Source organism: Chelonia mydas, chromosome 7 (assembly GCF_015237465.2).
Source record: "Chelonia mydas isolate rCheMyd1 chromosome 7, rCheMyd1.pri.v2, whole genome shotgun sequence".
NCBI lineage: Eukaryota > Metazoa > Chordata > Testudines > Cheloniidae > Chelonia > Chelonia mydas.
In genome coordinates, this window is record NC_057853.1 from 61,290,356 (window position 1) to 61,312,799 (window position 22,444).

Genomic DNA, 22,444 nt, shown 5'->3' on the forward strand with positions numbered 1-22,444 from the left:
CAGATTGGCTCAGCTGATCTCTGTCCCAAATAGTCTGAAACAGAATCATGTTTATTACTTATATTGCCAGAGCCTTATTGTGCCAGGCATTGTACAAAAACACAAGTGTAACCCACACCCACTCAGTGTGGGGCTCTGTTCCCCTCTAGTGGTGGCCAAGCCACATATAGAGGTTGATGAGCCAGCTATATCTTTTAGCTCAGGCTGTAGACGTTCATGGTTTAAGAGCCAGAGGTCCCAGGTTCAATCCCATTACTTGTAAAGAGACAACCCTTGCCCCAAAAAGTTTACTGAGGAAGTACTTATTTACCAGATATAAAGTGAGGCTCTTCTCTCCTGTATTAGCTCCAAAGTGCTTCCCCATTAAAACTGCCGAAAAAGAAGGGGTTAACTTTCCTGTCTAGAGAGGTCATTGCTAGCAGGTTGCTTCCTGCCATGTCTGTTTCTTTAGGGCTAGCTGCAGCATTGCTGCCTCTGTTCCTGACCCATAGCCTTTGCTGTGAGTTGCGGTGTACCAGTAGCTCTGTGCTGTGAGCTTCAGGAAAGCGATGACTTGGGTATCTCTGTATTTACACAGAAGGGAGGCTTTTACATTTAGTGAGGGAGTCGGAGGAATGAAGGGAAATGGCAGGAGGTTGACAGTGAGTATATTAAGAATGGGCATTTTATGGCAGTCTGAGTCATTACTAAATTTAGCCTGTGACGCAGGCGTTAGTATCCCCATTTTACAGATGGGGAAACTGAGGCAACGAGCAGTTCTGAGACTGCAGGTTATTAGCTTAGCCAGGAGCAGAGCTATGCAAAATGTTGGTAGTGAAACCCAAATCCAGGCAAAGTCCAAAACTTGGGAAAGATTTTCCCAGAGCTACGTCTGTCTCCCAGGAAGCCTGGGCCAGTTTAGGGTCTGAGGCGCAAAGTGGGGAAAAGTTGGTGCTTCTGCATGATTCCCACTCCGAACTGATGCTTTTGGCTAAGTGGTGCTTCGAGTTTCGGGGTTCACTTGACCCTGAAGTTCAGAAAGAAATTCAGGATGTGCACACCCAAACCAAGGAAGATGTGACAAACATCACAGCTCCACATGCTGCTCTCCAGGACTCCGGGCTCTTTCCCAGACAGAACTGGGGAAACTTGTACGGTCCTTGCTGCTGCTGCTGTGGGTGGGACCTCCCTCATAAAGCAGGTATGCGCCTGCACTAAATGTTGTGACTGCCTCTGAGTTTTGCTTTCTCAGTGGCTCTTCACCGATTTCCACTAATCCGAACAACACGACTGCTGCTTGCAAAGGCCAAGATTCAGCACATCAGAGAGCCTTCAGAAGTGCGGCTTCAGCAGCATGTTCCTTCCACCAACCTCCTTTGGCAAAGAGATGAGCCACGCCAGTTGTAGCAACGTCCTGTCTTTTAGGTTTCCGGCTGGATAATAGGCAAAGGCTGGCACTTCCCTTCCCAGGGCGAGGTAGAAACAGAACAGAAGAGAGGAATGGAGATCTTCTCATGATGGGAGACTTACAACAGACCAAAGCAAGTCAGCTCTTTTGTTTTATTCCCACAGTAAGGGCTATGGTCAGTCCAAGTGCAACCCTGACCACCTGTTAAATCAGGTTGGTGAGCTAAAGTTTATTGGAATTTGAGATGCTTCAGTCTTGGTGCTTGGGTAAGGATCAATAAAGGCTTCTCCGATAACAGTGACAAAATGCGTGTGCTACCCATGCAATCCCAGGTGCCCCTCATAAATCATTAAAATACTGGCCTGTTATAATCAGACCCCTGGGTATAGAGTAATGCACCATTTGAGAACTAAAAATAATAAAGTAAATTAGTACAAAGGTCAAACTGAGCTTGAACGGACTGGGATTTGCTGGCTCATCCTCTCACAGTCTAAAAAATATAGTGGAAATAAATGAAATCCCAGTCTACATAAGCCATCATTGTAAAATCTCACTGTTAAGCTGGCTGTAGAGGAGACAAACAGGAACTGATCAGATTGTGCCTAGTGGGTGACTTTCATCCCAGCATTTGTGCTAGTTTTCTGGATTCAAAATATGTCTGTTTTGGATCAGCCTGAGTATAGGTTAATTCTTACCACATTTCTAAAATAACTAACCATTCAAGAAAAAAACGATCCAAAACATAACACACATTACAAGCAAAAAAGAGAAAAGAACAAAATTTACCCTGTAAAGGAATGATATCTCTACAAAGAGCAGTATGAGGCACTAGTTAGCCATTAAAAAAAAAAAAAGAGGCACAATTATTCTATTAGGTGCAAGGGTCAACTTTCTGAAGGGCATGTCTCCCTCTAGTAGCTGGAGGCCTAAGGAGGCGGTAATCCCTAATGCTGCTTTAGCCAAAGGAGGTGCTCCTTAAACTCTAATGGTAGGGACCTCTGGTTTTTGGAGCAAAAGAATCTGCATTCCATCTACACTTACAGCGTTGTATGAGAGTGAATGTTATGCGATATAAATGGTCTAAGTGACCTTAGTGTGTGGGTTGACTGACAGCGAGGTTTATGTGTTTACAGAATGATCCCAAAGACTAACTTCTAACTGTTGTGCTCCCATTTATCTGTATCCACTTGTTATTGTCTCTTGACTTTATATTTGGGTAATAAGTTCTTGGAGGCAAGGACCATTAAATACAGTGCCTAGCAATACGTATAATAAATAATAATAACTGGATCCCCTTCATCCCATGTGACAGTCTAACATTTGGAGGAGGCAGGGTTTTATAACTGTATTTACAAACAGTTGGGCACAGAGAATCCCCTCCTGGTTTTTTTTCGGTGTTATCCTTTTAGTGGTGCTCTGCGTGGGTTCTCCTCACATTTCAGTTCTATTTGTACCATCTGTCCCTGTGGCTTCCTTTGCAACAACTGCCCTTCAGTCATAGAGGACTGGGTGCAGCTCTGTTCTGAGCGTACTGAGACTACTGTTGGACTGGCTACAGGCATTACAGTAAAGACATGTCAGCTGCTTATTGTGGTGTATTGAAAACTGTGTTAAAATGACACTATCACTTTAAGAGTCAGGGGTTTCCTGGTCCTGCTTACAGCCTAGGGGGCTCTATGGAGAAGTGTGTGATCTGGTTCTTCAGCAGGCAGCCTGCAAAGAGCCAGGCTAGAGCAAGGTGGCTTGAGTTGTGCCTTAGGGAGCAGCCTGCTTTATCTCTCACTGTTTGTTGGTTCTTGTGTGCTAGGGTTTTTCATTTTAAGGAATAAAGTAGTGTCATTGCAATCTTTCAGGGGGAGTATTTGAATATTATTTTTGTTTCTAACTCTGTGGGTAAACCATGAATCTATTCAACCTTGAAGCTCACCATTGTGCATTCTCAAGGCTCCCAACTTGAGGCACCAGAGAAAGGTCCGAGGAATTGGCCCAGGATCTTTTTCACAGCAGAGCACAGCAATGAACAACAGGGTCACTAGACCAATCCTATTGCTTCCATTGCAAAGCAGTGAAAAAAGTAATCATGAAATGTTAGCAATTAATAATAAATCAAGTAAGAACTAGGCTATTAATCTGGTGAGAAAGAGAACGGCCTGGTGGGTCTGCCCACGTGGGGGCCAAAGGGTCTAAAGTCAGGACTGAACTTGTTCTAAACTCCTGGGACAATCAAGGTATGGTTCTGTACTTGCTGGGAGAATCTGGCTCTCAGTGACACGAATGTAATCTTACTGAAGCCAATGGGGTTGCACTGCTAGGCTGTAACAGCTATACATATGTATAAATAGATATATCAATATCTTAAATGGAACAATGTTGATAAAAGATGTATTTAATTTCCAACTAAAGCATACAATCATCACTTAATTTGGATTGGTTTTTAAACTGGGATTGTGGGGGAAATAGTTGGAATGAGAAAGGAAAGTCAATTATCTCCTTCGTCAATATATGCTAGAGGTAGAGTTGTAGCACAGCCTCGTTTGGGGACTTCATGCAGATCCCTAGGTCAACAGTGATATTCAGACCAACTTAATTTGCTCACAGGACAAAGGATCACCTTTTTTGGCTGTGTGGTTGCATATCTTTGTGACAAATATGGAAGAATTTGAACCTCCCTGGTCAAATTGCCTTTGGCCCCCGGCTAGTACTCTGTAGTGTGAGCATTGGGGATAAATGGAAGTCTTGCAGAGAATCTGCAGCCAGGATTAGAGTGATGTGAATCTTTCATAATGAATCCCAAAGCCACATGAAATCTCCAGGAGACCGAAAATGGAATATTTATTAGGGATTTCCTCAACAGTCTGAATCTTGGACCTGATTTGCCAAAAAAAAAAACAACAAAAAAACAAAGAAAGAAAGAAAAAAAAAATCAGAGCATTTTTAGACAAGCTTGGGTCAATTTTATGATATCTGGAACAAACTCTTGCTGGATGGGAAACAACTTTCCTGACCCACAAGAGTTTTCGAGATATCAAAAAACTTTCCAGGACCAAATCAGAAGAAGAAATCGAAATCTTGAAAATTTTTGTGAATGGATAATCCAAAAATGTAATTGGGCCTAACCCTAACCTTTCATTTCAATAACCTGTAAAAACTGCATTTTCATGGAGCCTTTTTTATTTTAACTTTTTTTTTTACTACAAATAATTAAAATTTCTACACAAAAAGCCATTTTTAAACCAGCAAATGAAAATTTTCTTTTAAAAAATGTCAACACGGGATATTCTAACAGTTTCAAACTTTTCTTTTCAATTTTTTTTTTCAAATCAGGATATTCATTGAAACTGACTCTTTCTAAATGAAGACTGTTTACGGGACAAATCAATGTTTTCTGTTGAAAAAATGTTGTGCCGGAAAATTCTGGACTAGCTCGAGACCAACCCATGGGAAACTCAGTGGCTTATGACCCCCAAACGAGATGAAAACGGGCAGTATTGGCTCTGTTTTGTTCTGAGTTTGTTCTGGAGCTACTTTTTTTCTTGCGTAGTGCTGGTGTAGAGCAGCAACTACAATTTCACCTGAAGTTGATCGAGGCAAATGGCTACGTGAGCAGTAGCAGAGTTTTTTGCAGTAATGCCTCCTTCATATTTATAAATTGGGCAGTAGGTAGTGATATGTTCGATGGTCTGTCATGGGGAACCACACTCGGACAACGGGGAGTCCTTGATTTTCCATTTATGCATTAGATATCCAATTCTACCATCGTTGGTTTGAATTCGGTTCAGAGTTGACCAAGAATACCGTGGAAGGTCAAACCAGGAACCTTCTGCATGGGAACTGGCACTAGGTGCTTATTTTTTAAGTCTTGTTTAGCCCAATCTGCTTTCCAAGCCTCCTCCTGATCCTAGCCTGATTGCGTGAAGCTAAATGAATGTTCCCAGAAAGGCTTGAGGGACTTAAGATGTTGCAGGGAGGCATTGTCAAGATCTTGGTGAATAGGAAGACATCTGTTTTCCTGGATTTGCTGAGCTTCGCGGAATGTTGCAGCAGTTTGGCACGTGTTGGAGTCGACTTAAGGGTCCCCAGGATGCACCAGATCACTGTATTCACACAAATGGTGCGTGGCTGCATCTACTCCATACACACAATGTTCAGCTACTGAATATACAAGTGCTATTGCGGATGTTCGCAGCACTGATGCTGGTGCACCCCAGGGTTGTACCTGCTAGTTTCTGGATTATGTTGGCTCTTGTTTTTATCTTTGCAGCTACTTTCTCAAGATGATCCTGGAAGGAGAGGGTGCGGTCGAGTTTCACTCCATGCTATGTTGGAGTGTAATCGTGTTGCACATTTTTACCACAGAAAGCTACTTGCAGTGTGTTTTTGGCACTCCTGTTATCAAGATGAAATGTGCTTACTATTGTTTTTCCAGGATTTGTTTTGAGCTTCCATTTCCGGAAATATTGTTCCATATTTTGGAGGTCCTCAGTTAATGCTTTCTCGATGTCATGTAGGTTTTTAATGCTTGGATTGTCATGGCAAGATCATCTGCATATCCACATAATCGTGATTTAGTTGGAGGCATGTCATTTATGTAAATATTAAAAAGGGTTGGCGCAAGTACAGAGCCTCGTGGTAGCCCGTTGTTTATGATATGGGGTGAGCTAGTCTTATTACCCAGGTACACCCGTAGGCATCTGTTACTCAGCATGGTCCACAGAAGGTGAAGTGTGTGGTAGCAAGGTATAATTTTAGCAAGTTTCAGCATCAGTCCCTTAATCCATTCAGTATCTTATGCAGATGACAGGTCAACAAATACTACGCTAGTTTTTAGGTTTTTTTAATAGCCAGCCTCAAGGTGAGTTGTGAGTGCCAGAACTTGATCACAACTACTACGTTTTGGCTGGAAGCCTGCCTGTTCAACAGGGATAATTGGCTCAGTAAAAGGGCATATTCTTTTGAGGATGATACGTTCAAGAAGTTTATAAGTTGTACATAGTAGATAAATTGGCCTATAGCTTGGGGCTACTAGGAAGATAAAACTCAAAGTGAAACTCAGCAAATGGGGATCTCTCTCAAACTGACACCAGCAAACAAAATGTTTGTATGGACACCTCAGAACTAAACCACTGGGAATCAGACAAGCTGTGTACACAGTCCTTTTGCCCACAGGTGAGAGTGCTCATCAACTAAACCATAGAGATGCTTTAGGAAGACAGCATGACATGTCTTGGTCTCAGATACAATTTGCCCTGAAGTTGATGAGAGTTGTGCATGTGTATCTGAGGGCAGAATATAGCCTGTAGAATGAGAAACAGATGTAATGTGAGAAACTTTCATGCTATACTGTAATAGCCTGAATTGTTTCCATCATTTTGGGTTAAGTAATTCCCCAATATCCAACTCTAAAGTGCAGGCACTGCTGCCTTTATAGGCCCCAGGGAAAGGAAGCAAACTAGTCTTTCATTCTTTCCCCAACCTTACTGCTCATATTTTGCTTTCAATGAATAACTCTTCAAATCCTTAATAAGGTTTCATTCCGATAAAAGATATTTACTGGGGGTGTGGGGGGAGGGGAGGGGGGTGTTGTGGCAGTAGTAAGGCTGTGTTTATTATAGAAACAGCACATGACTAGCTTCACAGTAAGGAGAAGCCAAGAATGCAGAGCACTGCAAATCTATCAGAGCAACAGCATGTTTTCCACCTGTTGAGGCAGAGATCACAATACAACAGATGCACATAATAATTACCTGCACCTCAAAGGCAGCTCCAGGTCCTGCAACTTCTGCTCCCTGCCTAGCAGACAGCAGGAGACTGGAATCACAAAACAGGGGCACTGAATAAGTAGAGTGGATATTGTTCCTGAAAGAGAGGATAGCAGCCACACTAAAGAGAAACCTTAAGGTGGAAGATGTGGAAGAAAGATCAGAGAGAGCATGAAGCTAAGAGAGGAGGGGAGGAGTGTAGCATTGGAGCCTCAGCAGACAGCTCTGTTTTTAAAGGGACAATCATGTTTTTTACACACTCATTTTAAAGACTGCCCTTGTTACTTTAATAACCTCATAGATTATTAAAAACAGACACAAACATGCTCTACTAATCTGTTAGGACCCATTTCCCTCTCTGTGATTGCCCCATGATGGCTGGTCAGGTTGGGGGTGTGTGGCCCCCATGGAAAAAGCCACAGCAGCAGAAGGTGAGGACTGAGGCTAAAGCTATCTGCAACAAGACCCAGTTCCTCTTTCCCTGCTGTGGCCCCTGGCAGTCTGGCTGCATTGGACTGTGCTACCAGGCACGCCCTCATCTGTGGGTGCCCTGAGAAACCTGGTGGAGGTAAAGGGAGTGGAGGGGTAACATAAAGGTAAAACAGCTTCAGGTTCTAAGAGTAAATTCCATGGAACTAGAAGGGGAATGATTTGCATCTCCCTGGCTCTGCCCTTGGCTTAGTCTCCTCCTCCTACCATATGGATTTCATGAAGAGAGCTCTGCAAGGCCTGAGCGGTGCAGGGTGGCCAATACCACAGACGTGATGGAGGTCCCTTCTACATGAAGCGGGTAGATCTCTATATAAAGGAGCCTGTCCTGCATAGATCCGGAGTGAGGGGGATGATCTCCCCCATGATTTTATCTTGACAGAAGCAGATGATGAGCCCTGTGTGCTGAGTTGGAGTTTTCCTTTAAATTCTTACGTAGCGAGGGTTAGATAAACAGTGTCCCCTTAGCCCTGGGACAGCTCTGTGTATAATTTCCCATGCAGACAGTAATGTCTGATGGTCCATATTTAGCAGGAATTAATTTAAACGAGTTTCCTAGGTCTGTGCTCTTTGCTCTCAGAGATTGATCAATTGCACGTTCCTACTCACTGCCTTCCCAGCCCTGTAGTAGGCATTGCCTCAATAACTGCAATTTTCAAGGAATTCTGTCACTGCAAAAATCACATTTCTCACATTCTGCTTTGGTTTTAAGTAACCATTAAGATCATTGTAATTGAAAGGAGTTACCAAAAAAAATCTTTCTCTATTTTTTCAGTTTGCTTCGTGCATTTGACAGCATTTTGTGTATAATCAGTTTCACGTTTTCTCTGTATATTAGTCAATCATTGAAAAGACTCTTATAAACATGAACAGTGGATCAGGAAAATCTTACAAAATGTTGTGAAGTACGTTATTATAGGATTTACTATTTAAATTAGGAATGCCCTGTCTGGACTGGAATTAAAAGCAACATTGTTTTAATCAGGTTTCAGAGTAGCAGCCGTGTTAGTCTGTATTCGCAATAAGAAAAGGAGTACTTGTGGCACCTTAGAGACTAACCAATTTATTTGAGCATAAGCTTTCGTGAGCTACAGCTCACTTCATCATGATGCATCCGATGAAGTGAGCTGTAGCTCACGAAAGCTTATGCTCAAATAAATTGGTTAGTCTCTAAGGTGCCACAAGTACTCCTTTTCTTATTGTTTTAATCGTCCTTTTCAATGCAAGTTGCTTCTCTTGGTAATCCAACTGGAGAAAGCAATCTAAAGCTTCACAAATGTTTCAGTTTTTGGGAACAACAATGCAAATCAGAACATGGCATGGAGCTGCAGTTGTTCCGCCACTCACATAGTTGCCTATGATTAATTTTGTGCTGCCCAGTGCATGTATTAAATTTAGTGTTATTGGTTTGTAAACAAGCTTAAAAGTACTTGCCTGGAAGTTGCAGCTCCTTCACTGTGCTGTTTTGGATTAATTTTGTTTAAATGATGCCGTTTAGCTTCTTCCTAAGATGTCAGTTACACAGCAGATTTCCCGACTGCCTGCTACTTTCAAGTGTATTCAACTTCTATTTTTAATGAGTTAATTATAAACCATGATCTCCTTCCACCTTTGGATCTAAAGCATCATCCAGTAAAGGGCAGCTGAGACAAAAACAGACAGAAACTGAGATCTAAATGGGATCAGATTCTCAGCTGGTGTAAATCGGTGTAGCTCTGCTAATGTTAATGGAGCTACATTGATTTACACCACCCAGGAATCTGAACTCCTTGTGCTGTTGAGTAAACCTATCAATTGAAAGTGCCATAAAATATCCCATCCACCTAGGATTTTTTCAAAGAATCCTAAATAAAAATAGCAATAAAGCATTCATTGCAGGGAATTTCCTGAGGATTAATGACCAGATGGAATTAATAGCCAGAGGTGCAGACTGGGCCAATCTGTTCCTACTAGCTGTTCATTAATCCTGGGACAGGACCTCTACCTCAACATGGAGTAAAACACATCTCGCATAGGGAATACAAGTTATTAATTTATTATTTTTCTCCGTGTTTGTGCAACAAATTTGTCCAAATCTGGTTGTATCATTGCTTGCTATATGTATATATATAACTGTGTGTGTGTTTACAGCTTATTACTGTGCAAAGGAGTTTATATTAAGAATTTCAAGGTGGCGACAGACAGCTTTCCTAATGATCTGAGATGTGGTAATTCTGGCTCTAATGGAACACATTCAGTATGGTGTGGTGATTCGCTTTCTTGAAAGAGTGATGGGAAAACTTGTGGATTGTATGTAGGATTTTAAATGTGCTGTGTACATATTACCCCGGGTTTAGTTTGCTGAGTTCCTCAGCTCAGCCTCAGGTTTATACTGCCATCTACTGGTGAGAGGGGATCATAGCTCCTAGCTAGTTCTCACATCCTGCTCCCACAGAGTATACTTATTACAGGAACAGTCTGCAAATCCTTGGGTTGGAATTTGCTATTAGAGAGACAGTGTAAACACCATTCGAGTGATTTTTTTTTCCCAACAAATCAGCAATGCTGAGAAAATGCACTAGAATTTCTTTCGTGGAAACAAATGAACAGCCCTATAGTAAACCATCACAGCTGTAGTATCAATGACACGTTATAGTCCATAGTTCCCCTGGGAGGAAAACATTGCCTGAAGAGCTCAGTCCTCCCTCCACGGAAGTCAATGAGAGCTTTGCTATACACCAGGGGTCGGCAACCTTCAGAAGCGGTGTGCCGAGTCTTCATTTATTCATTCTAATTTAAGGTTTCGCGTGCCAGTAATACATTTTAACATTTTTAGAAGGTCTCTTTCTATAAGTCTATAATATATAACTAAACTATTGTTGTATGTAAAGTAAATAAGGTTTTTAAAATGTTTAAGAAGCTTCATTTAAAATTAAATTAAAATGCAGAGCCCCCCCGGACCGGTGGCCAGGACTGGGCAGCGTGAGTGCCACTGAAAATCAGCTCGCGTGCCATAGGTTGCCAACCCCTGCTGTAGACTTTAATGGTACCAGGATCATGCTTGAGTACTCAGAGATGTCTGGTCTACTTAAAAGTTCCATATTCATTCGGTAGGCTAAGGCAGATGGGATCTGCTGGTAATCAGAGAAAATCTATAATTGTGGATAGTTCTGCACTTGACTGCCCGGGAGGCTGAAATCTGTCTTATGGACAGCAGAGGGAGGGGCAATGCATGCTTTTCCATGCCGCCCTACTCATCTGCCTCAGCTCTGTTCCTGAGCAAGCAGCTCAGGGTAGTCTTGTATCCATGCCGATTCATTCCTGAAACTGGCAGTAAGGATGGGCACATCCGGGGCAGTTCTGGAGCTGGCTTTGTGATGTGGACGCCTGTCTACTGGGGATGGGACTGGGATGGCAAGATTCATTTCACATAATTACAAGCTACCATAGAGGCATCAGATGACACTGACTGTGGGTCACTGCTGCACTGGCCCAGACTTGCTCCAGGGACCTTGAGATAAAAGGTGCTGTACCTATTAGCACCCCCCTTAACAATCCAGTGCCCCAGTGGCTTCTCTTTGTGTTTTCTCATTGCAGATGGGCAAAGACTACAAAACACGATTCTTTCTGTGAAAGTCGTCTTGATTTTGAGAGGGAAAACTGTAAGTAAATAAAAATTAAAAGTTGCAAAGTTGGATCATCTTTTCAGACCTAATGAAAGACCCTTGATTCTCAATGGCTTTGAGTTCTGCCTTGCGTGCGAGCACACCCACCCACACACCCCCTCTGCTGCCAACGCAATAGTTTTAGACCCTCAGCTGTGAGACCATTACCAAGCCGCCTCCTTCATGACAGCATAATCATTTTCTACAGCAGCCGCTTGACTTTTGATGGGGAGCAGCCAGAGCAGATGAAAATCCATTCAAGTTAAGATCTTTTCATGAAAATCCCCTACTGATGAAGACCCAGGGGGAGGAGTATGGAAAACAGACTGGAATTGTTTCTTAAGAGAGTGGCTTCAACATTTCCCAGCTGTTCTATATCTAAAGAGCCTCCATGGCCCAGCCAAGAGGCTCAGACTGCTGCACAAATTGTTATAACCTATAACAAACAGATGCCAACATTAAAACCTCAAAATATTAACAATCTTAAACATATATAGCACCATGGGGGCCCTGATTGGGGCCTGTAGGCACTACTGCAGTACAGATAATGTAATAACATAGCACTTTTCACCTCCAAAGAATCCTAATACTTTGCAGACTAATATAAGTGTCATGCATCACTGAAATGCAGTCACCTCTAGGGTGGAGCTTGGCAGCTGCTCAACAGTTTACAGCTATTTCTCACAACAGTTGAGGGGAGGGAGTGAAGAATACCATAGCCAGCTGAGCTGCAGGTAGAATTTAGATAGGCTTTATACAATGTATAGATAATAAAGTCAAATAAGCATTTACATATAGAATATGTATTACGCTGCATTTTCAGTTTATGCCCTTGGCTTGCAAAACATAATTCATATTAATAGAAATCCAGGAAATACTGATAGTGTTGCATCCACTCTCTGTGCAGTTCTGTATTATGGTTCCTTGTTCGCAGATTCTCTAACTCCTTTCCTCTCTTCATTTAATTTGATGTCCAGATCTCGGAGCTGGCTCAGGAATCCTGTATTTGGGCAGATCTCTCTGTGAAAATTCACCATTTTTAAAGCCTCCACAAGTGTCATGTTTTCATGGATCATTAAAAAAGCGAGCACTAAAGATGCAGAGCGGCTTATCCCCATGGCACAGTGAACAAACACTTTACCTGCAAATAAATGAGAAAACATGTGCCCAGTGGGATTTAGAACTTGAAAGGTAAGATAGACCCAGAGGGGTCAAAACAGTCAGAATCAATAAATACAATAAATAGCCAGTTTTTCTCTGATTGTTAGTGCATCCTGAGGTGCTATTGGCTTGGGACACTGAAGCTCTCTGGTCGTCCATGTATGAGTAACAGCAATAGCTATACTACTAAATGTATGCCGGAAGGGAGTGGGATCTAGATCTTACAGCAAAGGCTTGGCCATCAGGACTCCTTGATGATAATCTTGGTTCTGCTATGGACTCACTGTGCCTGGAGGTGGTTGAAAAATGGGGTTTTTCTTCTATGGAAAATTTTGGATAAAATTTGAATGCTGAAATGTTTTGGCCAGAAACAGAAATATTTTGCCCCCAAAATAAAATATTTCAGTTTGGAAAGGCTACCACAGCATCTCATGGGGGTTGTAGTTTAAGTGCCTTTTACTCCCATTTCCCCCTGGTTGGACTATTTCTCCCACTATGGTCACCCATCTTGGAGAAGAGAGGTGGTGCATCATGGGAGATCTAATCCAGCCGGAAAGCATGACCTACGGAGGACAATGGGGACATAAAGAAACCAAACTACAACTCCCAATTCCAAATCAAAATATTTTGTTTTCAGGTATTTGGTTTTTTGACAAAAAATTGAAACTTTCTGCAGAAGGTGGATGCTTTTTGTGAAAAATGTTGTTTTCCATGAAAACAATTTTATCAGAAAATTTTCAACTGGCCCTAATGGTGACCTTCAGCAAGTTATATAATTGTTCTGCACGTCAATGTATCACTTGGCTGTAAAATGTGTATGTTACCTACTGTACATCAACAACTGTGATTTGAGGCTTAACTACTGAATATTTTAAAAGCATTCCAGTGGGAAGTGCAGTGTTATCACCGTTATTTTTTTTTGTCACCCAAGTGCTGAACTCTTCCCACATCTGTGGTTTCCACACTGGTTTTAAAGGAAGTATCCTCTTGATAGGTGATTTTGACTTCCCTGTTGTCCTTGCCTGGCACCTTGTTAGGCAAAACCATCAGGAGGTTGGTGATGGGATATGCAACTTCTAAACTTAGAAGTACCTCAAATCTCACAATAAAAGTCTCTGCCTTCATTTTGTAGGCCAAGTGGTTCAGATGTTCCTCAAACCAAGGCAGTTAGACATAGAAAAAAGACTTATAGTCCAGCTGGTTTAATCTACAGCTTTCTCCAGAATAGCTTTAATTATCTCAAATCAGGGGAGAGTCCATCAATTTCCTTGGGAGACTATTCCACAGACTAAAAGCTCTCAGGACAAGAATTTTTTCCTAATACTGCTTAACCTTTTTCTCTCTTACTATCACCTCATTACTCCAAGGTTGTACTCTAAGGCGATTCCACTCCTCTTAGTGTTTGCAAGCTTCATGTACTTGTAGGACCCTATCATGTCCCCTCTCTTAGCTATTTTTCAGCCAAACTATGTATTAATCTTTCCTCGCAAGTCAAACCCTCCTGTCCCTTTATGTATTTTGTTGCTGTGCTCTGAAACCCTTCTGATAATCTTTCTGGTATTGAGATGCCTCAGAACTGCACACAGTAATCTAGGTACTCCCTCACCAGAACTATGCAGTGGAGGACTTTCTCTTCCCATGGTGCTTTGGGGCCCTTAGCCAAGCCATTGAAGATCAGACCCCCTGGCTCATGTTTGAAATTTGTGCCCCCAATGGTTGCTGCAAACAAAAAATTTTTAACTCTTCCTCTCTTGAAATGGGGGAAAGATGAAAAATATTGCACCCCACAGAACATAAAATGTTAACGCCTTAGTCATTATTGGGATTATGAAATGTTATTTCCAAGTATCAGTCAGGAGCAAACCTCTATTTCCCCCTATGTTACTACACCAGGTGGTTTCTTTTTTCAAATTACACTTAGCACTTAGAGAGCCTGTTACCTTTCCAAAGTACTGTATGAACATGAATCCTCGCCGCAACTTTGCAAAGGTGTAAGTGACTATTCTCTCCATTTTACTTGTGGAGAATCTGAGATGCAAAGCAGTTGATTGCCCAGACCCATGAGGCACTGAGGAGGAAGTGGAGGATGATCAGTACATCCCAGGATCAGCTCCTTAATGACTAGTTGCCAAAGACCACACAGCCAGTCAGGATCAGAGGGAACAACTAGGCCATGATGCTAATAGTGATTGGAAAGAATCCCAGTGACTTCAATGGGCATTGGCTCAGGCCCCCACATCCTTGGTTCATATTGCCTCTCGGGCTTAATTGACTGAAATAGTCTGAATTAGAGCTATAAGTCCCATTCAGAAAAGCACTTACGCACATGCTCCCCATAATATCAAACCCCGTCCTTACCTCCTGGTGTGTGTAAGGCTTTGTGTATGAAATTAGCAGCATCATAGAAAAAGATACTTAAATCAAAGGAAGGGTCATCGAACGCTTCTACTCCATGGTATGCTACTTGCAGATCTTTGTAATATCTGGCTCCTGTGTTGATACTGTACGGCCCATCCGCTGCATTAAGGATGTGAGTAATATTGAGGCTTTGAAGAGTTGCTTTACTTCTAGCAGCCCATCTGTTGAAAGACGATGAAGGTTTTACTGAGATCATTGCTGACTTTCTGCATTAAAATAGCACTGTTTAATGTGAGTACCCACTCACCCTGGGGAAGAATGCAAGCACTGCAGCTCGCTTTACAGGGCATTGAATGGCTAACAGACAGCCCTGTTAGTCTATAGTGCCTTGGTCTTAGAGAGATGGCTACTGAAGAATGTGAGATGGTATGTAACCACCACTTGGAGTTTGCCCGCTGCTGGAGCACCAGACTGAGCCTCTAGGTCAGTGGGTCTTTAATTTGATTGCGCCCCCTTCTTTGTGTCTGTAGTAGTTTATACCCTCCTTCCCACCACACAAGTACATATACTGATTTTAAAAAAATCAACACACAACTCTCACTGAATATTAAAAACAGTAAGGCATTGATTCAAACTGTAATAAAAGCAAAAGCAAAACTGCGATTTTGTTCGATGCTTACAATTAAATGTGCACACTGCATGACAGCAAACGGATTAATGTACAGGTGGCAACAACTTTCTATCATGCTATACAAGCTTAATAGAAATCCGTCAAAATGCACAGTGCCATCTGAGGACCTGATATGTCTCAAGGAATCAGCTTTGCTAGTTACACATTGCTGTGGGTAAAATGTGCGCAGTAAGTCTTTTTTTTTTTCCCCTAAAGCTTCTCACTCTCCCCCAGAAATACATTCCATGCTCTCACAGGGAGACCCTGGTTTGAGAACTGCTGCCCTAGGGGGCGCTACCAAAAGGACTACAACTGAAACAGCTACCAGAGCCCTGTGACACCATTTCCCAGCATGCATGGAGCCAGGGGTGGGGACAGAAAGAACTAGAAATTCCTGGTTAGGCTAATACGGAGGCAGTCCACTGGACCAGTGACAAGCCAGGGCTGCACGCCCCCAGCCAGGGGACAGCCTGACTCTACACAGGTAGGTTTAATTTCAGTTTTGAGTTTGGAAAGTGGGAAAGAAACAGCACAGCGCCCACTGCCCCCAAAGCAAGTGCTTGCTCTGCTGTGAGATCTAGCTGCATGGATTGGGCCATTCCAGCACCAGGTAAGCAGCATCCAGCTAGAGAGAGATCCGACCTGGCGCCAGCTACTGAAAGCCAGCCAAGACCCCCGCCCCAGGATTCTAGACCATGGAAACAGCAAGCCTGGTATGAATCCAGAGACGATCCTGGCCCAGCCAAGCATGAAGAATTAAAGTAAGCTGACTTCTATTTAAACCTGCCCATGTCACAGTGCTGTAACACTCCATCTCAGGATTCAACCTCAAGATGCCATGTTCCTGGGAAGATGCCAAGATGGGAGCTAGAGGTTGGGATAAATTTAACTCTTCCTCTCTTGAAATGGGGGGAAAGATGAAAAATATTGCACCCCACAGAACATAAAATGTTAACACCTTAGTCATTATTGGGATAAAGTGTTGGGAGGTGAGGGGTTTGTTTGTTTGTTTAATATTTAGTACTTATTAGATAACCGTAACCCTTTCCTTCCCTTGATCCTATTTTCCTGTTCCAGTAAAGCCCCCCTTTGGCCTTGGCTACACTTGCGAGTTACAGCACAATAAAGCTGCCCAGAGCGCTGTACCTCACTCCCCGTCCACACTGGCAAGGCACGTACAGCGCTGGGTCTCCACGGCTACAGCGCTGCTGGTCCTCCACCTCCCCCAGAGGAATACAGTTTGTTGCGCCGCCGCTGGTGTGCTGCGGCGCCAGTGTGGCCGCCCAATGCGCTCTGTTTGGCCTCCAGAAGTATTCGGAAGTGTCCCACGATGCCTGTTCTAGCCACTCTGGTCATCAGTTCGAACTCTACTGCCCTGGCCTCAGGTGACCAACCATCAGACGCGCCCTTTAAATTCTCTGGGAATTTTGAAAATCCCCTTCCTGTTTGCTCAGCCAGGTGTGGAGTGCTCTCAGCGAATCTTTCCAGGTGACCATGCCTCCATGTGCCAGGCGAGCCCCGTACGGAGCAATGGAGAATTGTTGGACCTCATCAGTGTTTGCGGGGAGGAAGCTGTCCAGTCCCAGCTGCGCTCCAGATATCAAGGGGCATGAGGGAAAGGGCCATGACCGGGACGCACTGCAGTGCAGGATTAAAGTGAAGGAGCTGTGGAGTGCCTACCGCAAAGCCCGCGAGGCGAACGGCCACTCGGGTGCTCCCCCCGCGACCTGCCGATTCTACAAAGAGCTGGACGCGATACTTGGGGGCTCCATTTCCTGCAGACCGAAATGGAACACAGATCACGCTACACAGAAACCATTGAAAGATGGCACCAAAGGTGGATGGAAACACAGGGATTGCTGGGATGCGAAGCGATGCATCACGGGTCATTAGGACAGGACCCAGAATGCCCCGCACCCCACACCTCCTTCCTACAACCCATGACACCAGAATGGGAAGAGATGCTCTGTGGGATACCTGCCCATAATGCACCACTCCCAATGCCGCTGCACGTGCCGCAAATGTGGCCACAACAGTGCGCTGGCAGCTGCCAATGTGGACAGACTGCAGCACTTTCCCTACTCAGCTGTACGAAAGCAGGTTTAACTCACAGCACTGTACATCTGCAAGTGTAGCCAAGGCCTTTGTTATGCTGCTCTTTTGGGTGTGTTCTTCCTTTGCTGGGGTTTCTGTTTATGTACTTCATTGTCCCTCATGTACTAGGCTTTACACTCCTTGCCAGCTGGTTGTATTGATTTTTCTCAAAGGGCAGCATCCCTGTGCACTGGGGAGTGAGGAGTCACCTTGGGTGGAGGCACCACATGCCAGCAAATACCCAGGACCCAACCTGTGCAAGGAGAAGGAAGAAGCAACTCCTAATATTGATGATGGCAAGCAGCATGGAGAGAGAAGGGAGAAGGTTTGAGCCACGCTTCAGGGAAGGGACTACATGAGTACGGATCAGCCTGTGAGATACCAGTTGTTCAGGTATTTCCTCCTTGTAGTTAATCACTGGGAATGTTGTTCAGTGATTAGAGCAAAGGATAGTAGTTAGGACTCTCCTTCAACTGTCCACACCGATCCCACTTCTTGAAAATAGCCATTCTTTCTTGGGTTCCATTCCTGTTTCTGACACTGACTCACTGTGTGACCTTGAACAAGTCATTTTCCCTCTCCAGGCCTCCCTGATTTCCCATCTGTAAAATGGGGATAAAGTTATTGCACAAGGAAGTTGTGATGTTTGTATGATGTTTTTAAAGCACTTTAAGATTCTCGGATGAAAAGCAATTTAGACAAATAGTTTGTCTGGTGATTAATAGAGAAAGGCAAAGTAGCTCAGCATAGCAACGTCTCTTTTGCCACAAGTACAAAGTAATTGTGTAATATGTTTTGATATTTAGTTATAAGCTGGTAAAAGAAATTCTGCTTTTGCATCTGCAGGGCCCCCTACCATATAATTATGGGACTTTGTCCTCTCTTCATTCTGACTCCTAAGGCTGAACCTCTTGGACCTCAGTTACCTGTCTGTAAAATGGGCATAATAATACTTCCTTTCTCACTCATTGTCCATCTTATTTAGAGCATAATGTCTTAAGGGCAGGGACTCTCTCTTAGCATGTATATGTACAGTGCTTAGCACAATGAGATCGCGATCTCAGTTGGGGCCTTCTAGGCACTATTATATACAGAGGGAAATAGACACCTTTTTTTTTTATTTGAGGTACCTAGAGTTAAAAGATAATAAAATAAGAGCTGTTGAATGTCACTTGAAGGAGTAGCTTTGTACCATAACTAAATGAGTCCACTTCTAATATAGTGAGATAAATGAGTTTCTGTTTTAAACTGTGTTTCCCTTATAAATGCAAACTCTAAATATTTGGAGGAGGTAAAGCCCCCCAAGACCCAGTTGTCAATGTCCATGATACAAATAATAAATAAGTTTATCTTGCTAAAATCCATTGTGATCCATGGAACGTAGAAAGCACAGCTCAGGCAGACTATGAGTAAGTTATATGCGTATATGTCAAGCTTCTCATGACATCCAAACCACTTGAGGCTGACTGTCATGGTGTTTGGCTTTGGAACCCTGTGATGTGAGCATAGCTTTACCTCTCACTGTTAACCACCTCTACACCCCTCCATCTATCTCTAGTGTGCAAGTAACAACACAATATACAATATTCCCTTACGCATCTCCCAGGAATAGGTTTGGCCAGACTTGGTCCAAATGATTGTCAGACCCTCCTCTGAACCAGAACAGCTTCTGAAGGTCAGATAGTGCTGGTGTTTCATATGGTGCCTGGCTGCTGGTTTCAGAGGAATAGCTCTTGGTGTGAAGCATACCTCCTCTTCTGTTTCACGCACTCAGGTGATATCCCAAAGAGCCTTTCTGAAATAAACCAAGAGAAGCTTTTCATACATAACTAATATTCTCTGTAAATTAGTCCTGTTCTTTGCCCTCCAAATAATTTTGCATTATTATTAGAAGAGTGTACAGTTGAGCCTGAACGTGTTGCTAAAGGCAGCCAGCCATGAGGGTTGCCTCTGCACTGTCACTATACAGGTATGGAATTTGTCCCTCAGGAAAGCATCATCATAAGACAGTATAAAGAAAAGGAGTACTTGTGGCACCTTAGAGACTAACCAGTTTATTTGAGCATGAGCTTTCGTGAGCTACAGCTCACTTCATCGGATGCATAGCATATCGTGGAAACTGCAGAAGACATTATATACACACAGAGACCATGAAACAAAACTTCCTCCCACCCCACTCTCCTGCTGGTAACAGCTTATCTAAAGTGATCATCAAGTAGAGCCATTTCCAGCACAAATCCAGGTTTTCTCACCCTTCCCCCCCCCCCACACACACACATACAAACTCACTCTCCTGCTGGTAATAGCCCATCCCTCTTTGAAACCTCTCTTTATAATGCGCATGATAATCAAGGTGGGTCATTTCCAGCACTAATCCAGGTTTTCTCACCCCCCCCCCACACCCCCCTCCAAATACCACACACACAAACTCACTCTCCTGCTGGCAATAGCTCATCTTACAATGTGCACAGCAATAATCCAAGTTTAACCAGAACGTCTTGGGGGGGGTTTGTAGGAAAAAAACAAGGGGAGATAGGCTACCTTGCATAATGACTTAGCCACTCCCAGTCTCTATTCAAGCCCAAATTAATAGTATCCAATTTGCAAATGAATTCCAATTCAGCAGTTTCTCGCTGGAGTCTGGATTTGAAGTTTTTTTGCTTTAAGATAGCGACCCTCATGTCTGTGATTGCGTGACCAGAGAGATTGAAGTGTTCTCCGACTGGTTTATGAATGTTATAATTCTTGACATCTGATTTGTGTCCATTTATTCTTTTACGTAGAGACTGTCCAGTTTGACCAATGTACATGGCAGAGGGGCATTGCTGGCACATGATGGCATATATCACATTGGTGGATGTGCAGGTGAACGAGCCTCTGATAGTGTGGCTGATGTTGTTAGGCCCTGTGATGGTGTCCCCTGAATAGATATGTGGGCACAGTTGGCAACGGGCTTTGTTGCAAGGATAGGTTCCTGGGTTAGTGGTTCTGTTGTGTGGTATGTGGTTGTTGGTGAGTATTCGCTTCAGGTTGGGGGGCTGTCTGTAGGCAAGGACTGGCCTTTCTCCCAAGATTTGTGAGAGTGTTGGGTCATCCTTCAGGATAGGTTGTAGATCCTTAATAATGCGTTGGAGGGGTTTTAGTTGGGGGCTGAAGGTGACGGCTAGTGGCGTTCTGTTATTTTCTTTGTTAGGCCTGTCCTGTAGTAGGTGACTTCTGGGAACTCTTCTGGCTCTATCAATCTGTTTCTTCACTTCCGCAGGTGGGTATTGTAGTTGTAAGAATGCTTGATAGAGATCTTGTAGGTGTTTGTCTCTGTCTGAGGGGTTGGAGCAAATGCGGTTGTATCACAGAGCTTGCCTGTAGACGATGGATCGTGTGGTGTGGTCAGGGTGAAAGCTGGAGGCATGTAGGTAGGAATAGCGGTCAGTAGGTTTCCGGTATAGGGTGGTGTTGATGTGACCATCGTTTATTAGCACTGTAGTGTCCAGGAAGTGGATCTCTTGTGTGGACTGGACCAGGCTGAGGTTGATGGTGGGATGGAAATTGTTGAAATCATGGTGGAATTCCTCAAGGGCTTCTTTTCCATGGGTCCAGATGATGAAGATGTCATCAATATAGCGCAAGTAAAGTAGGGGCGTTAGGGGACGAGAGCTGAGGAAGCGTTGTTCTAAATCAGCCATAAAAATGTTGGCATACTGTGGGGCCATGCGGGGACCCATAGCAGTGCCGCTGATCTGAAGGTATACATTGTCCCCAAATGTAAAATAGTTATGGGTAAGGACAAAGTCACAAAGTTCAGCCACCAGGTTAGCCGTGACATTATCGGAGATAGTGTTCTTGATGGCTTGTAGTCCATCTTTGTGTGGAATGTTGGTGTAGAGGGCTTCTACATCCACAGTGGCCAGGAAGACAGTATAGTAATTTCTTGTCAAATCATGCTGTGGAGAAGAAAAGCCCAGCCCCTTCCAAATGCATTGTGATTAACACCCTCCCTCCCCCCTCAGATAATCCTCAGCAACAGCACCCTGCCTTAGTACATCATTCACTGTGACGAACACAGGTATAATGATAAAGCCACCACCACCACCACACATGTCCAACAGCTCCGAGTAAACATCTAATTCACTGCGTGATACTTTAAGGTACTGTCGTTCCACTGCACTGCATTTTGTAGTTTTGAAAATGAATTCAGCTGTGGTGAAAAGTGTCAAACTGGTGCATTGCCACGTGGAGTGAGAAAGGGGGGCTTGAAATGCATTTAATGATGATGTATCCACAGAACAGGTACAGTATGGGCAGCAACAATGGATCTCAACCCTACACTGGAGATGCCATTTTTAGAAGCAAGGGAGTAGTTCAGTCTCCATGTCTATTCCGTGACAGGTCCCTTAAATACTGGGGCCCAGGGACATCTCATTATGTTCTGTACTAAGGAGAAACATCATCCAAGCCCTTCTTGCCTGGCATGGGGCTTGTACACCCTGTCACATCTTCCTTGACACACCTGAAAGAAGAAATTGAGTATCTACATCTCTTTTGCAATGACATTTGCTGCTGTGGTAGTGCAAAAACCCATTTGTTGATTTCTCAGTAAATAAGCCTCTCCAATAGGTCCGGATGTCCTACTGAGCAATGAGGTTTCTCTTGCATGCTCAACTGAAACCTTTATTACTTAACACTGCACTAGACTGGCATTTTATATCAACCATTAAGATTGAGCAAATTTCATTCCCAATTGCCTTTGCTACGTCTTAAATAATTTCTGAGATAATGAGGTCATCTTGGTTGGGGTGATGATTCCATCAACCCAATGATGCTAGTGACAAGTTAAACCAACATTTCAGAACACATCCATCTGACTCCTTTGAGTCTGGATTGC

The 22,444-nt window shown here is 43.5% G+C and overlaps 2 protein-coding genes across 3 annotated transcripts in view; both read right to left on the reverse strand.

The window, feature by feature from the left end:
• The window catches only part of LOC102929349 (dual specificity protein phosphatase 13), a 32,484-nt gene extending 23,287 nt beyond the window's left edge, over window positions 1-9,197 (reverse strand). Inside the window, exon 1 of one of the 2 annotated variants that reach the window (XM_043552049.1) lies at window positions 9,070-9,197. The gene's annotated coding sequence lies outside the window, so the exon portion shown is untranslated. Of the gene's footprint in view, window positions 1-7,131; window positions 7,330-9,069 lie in introns of those variants that run through there. The other variant, XM_043552050.1, reaches the window with a different exon arrangement.
• Window positions 9,198-12,193: 2,996 nt separating this feature from the next.
• Window positions 12,194-19,332, reverse strand: LOC102948226 (dual specificity protein phosphatase 13). Its single transcript, XM_007067527.3, has 3 exons — window positions 19,158-19,332; window positions 14,799-15,019; window positions 12,194-12,420 (listed from the first exon to the last, which is right to left on the reverse strand). The coding sequence occupies exons 1-3, from the start codon at window positions 19,307-19,309 to the stop codon at window positions 12,194-12,196; spliced, it is 600 nt and encodes a 199-aa protein (XP_007067589.1). The 5' UTR covers window positions 19,310-19,332.
• Window positions 19,333-22,444: the final 3,112 nt, after the last annotated feature.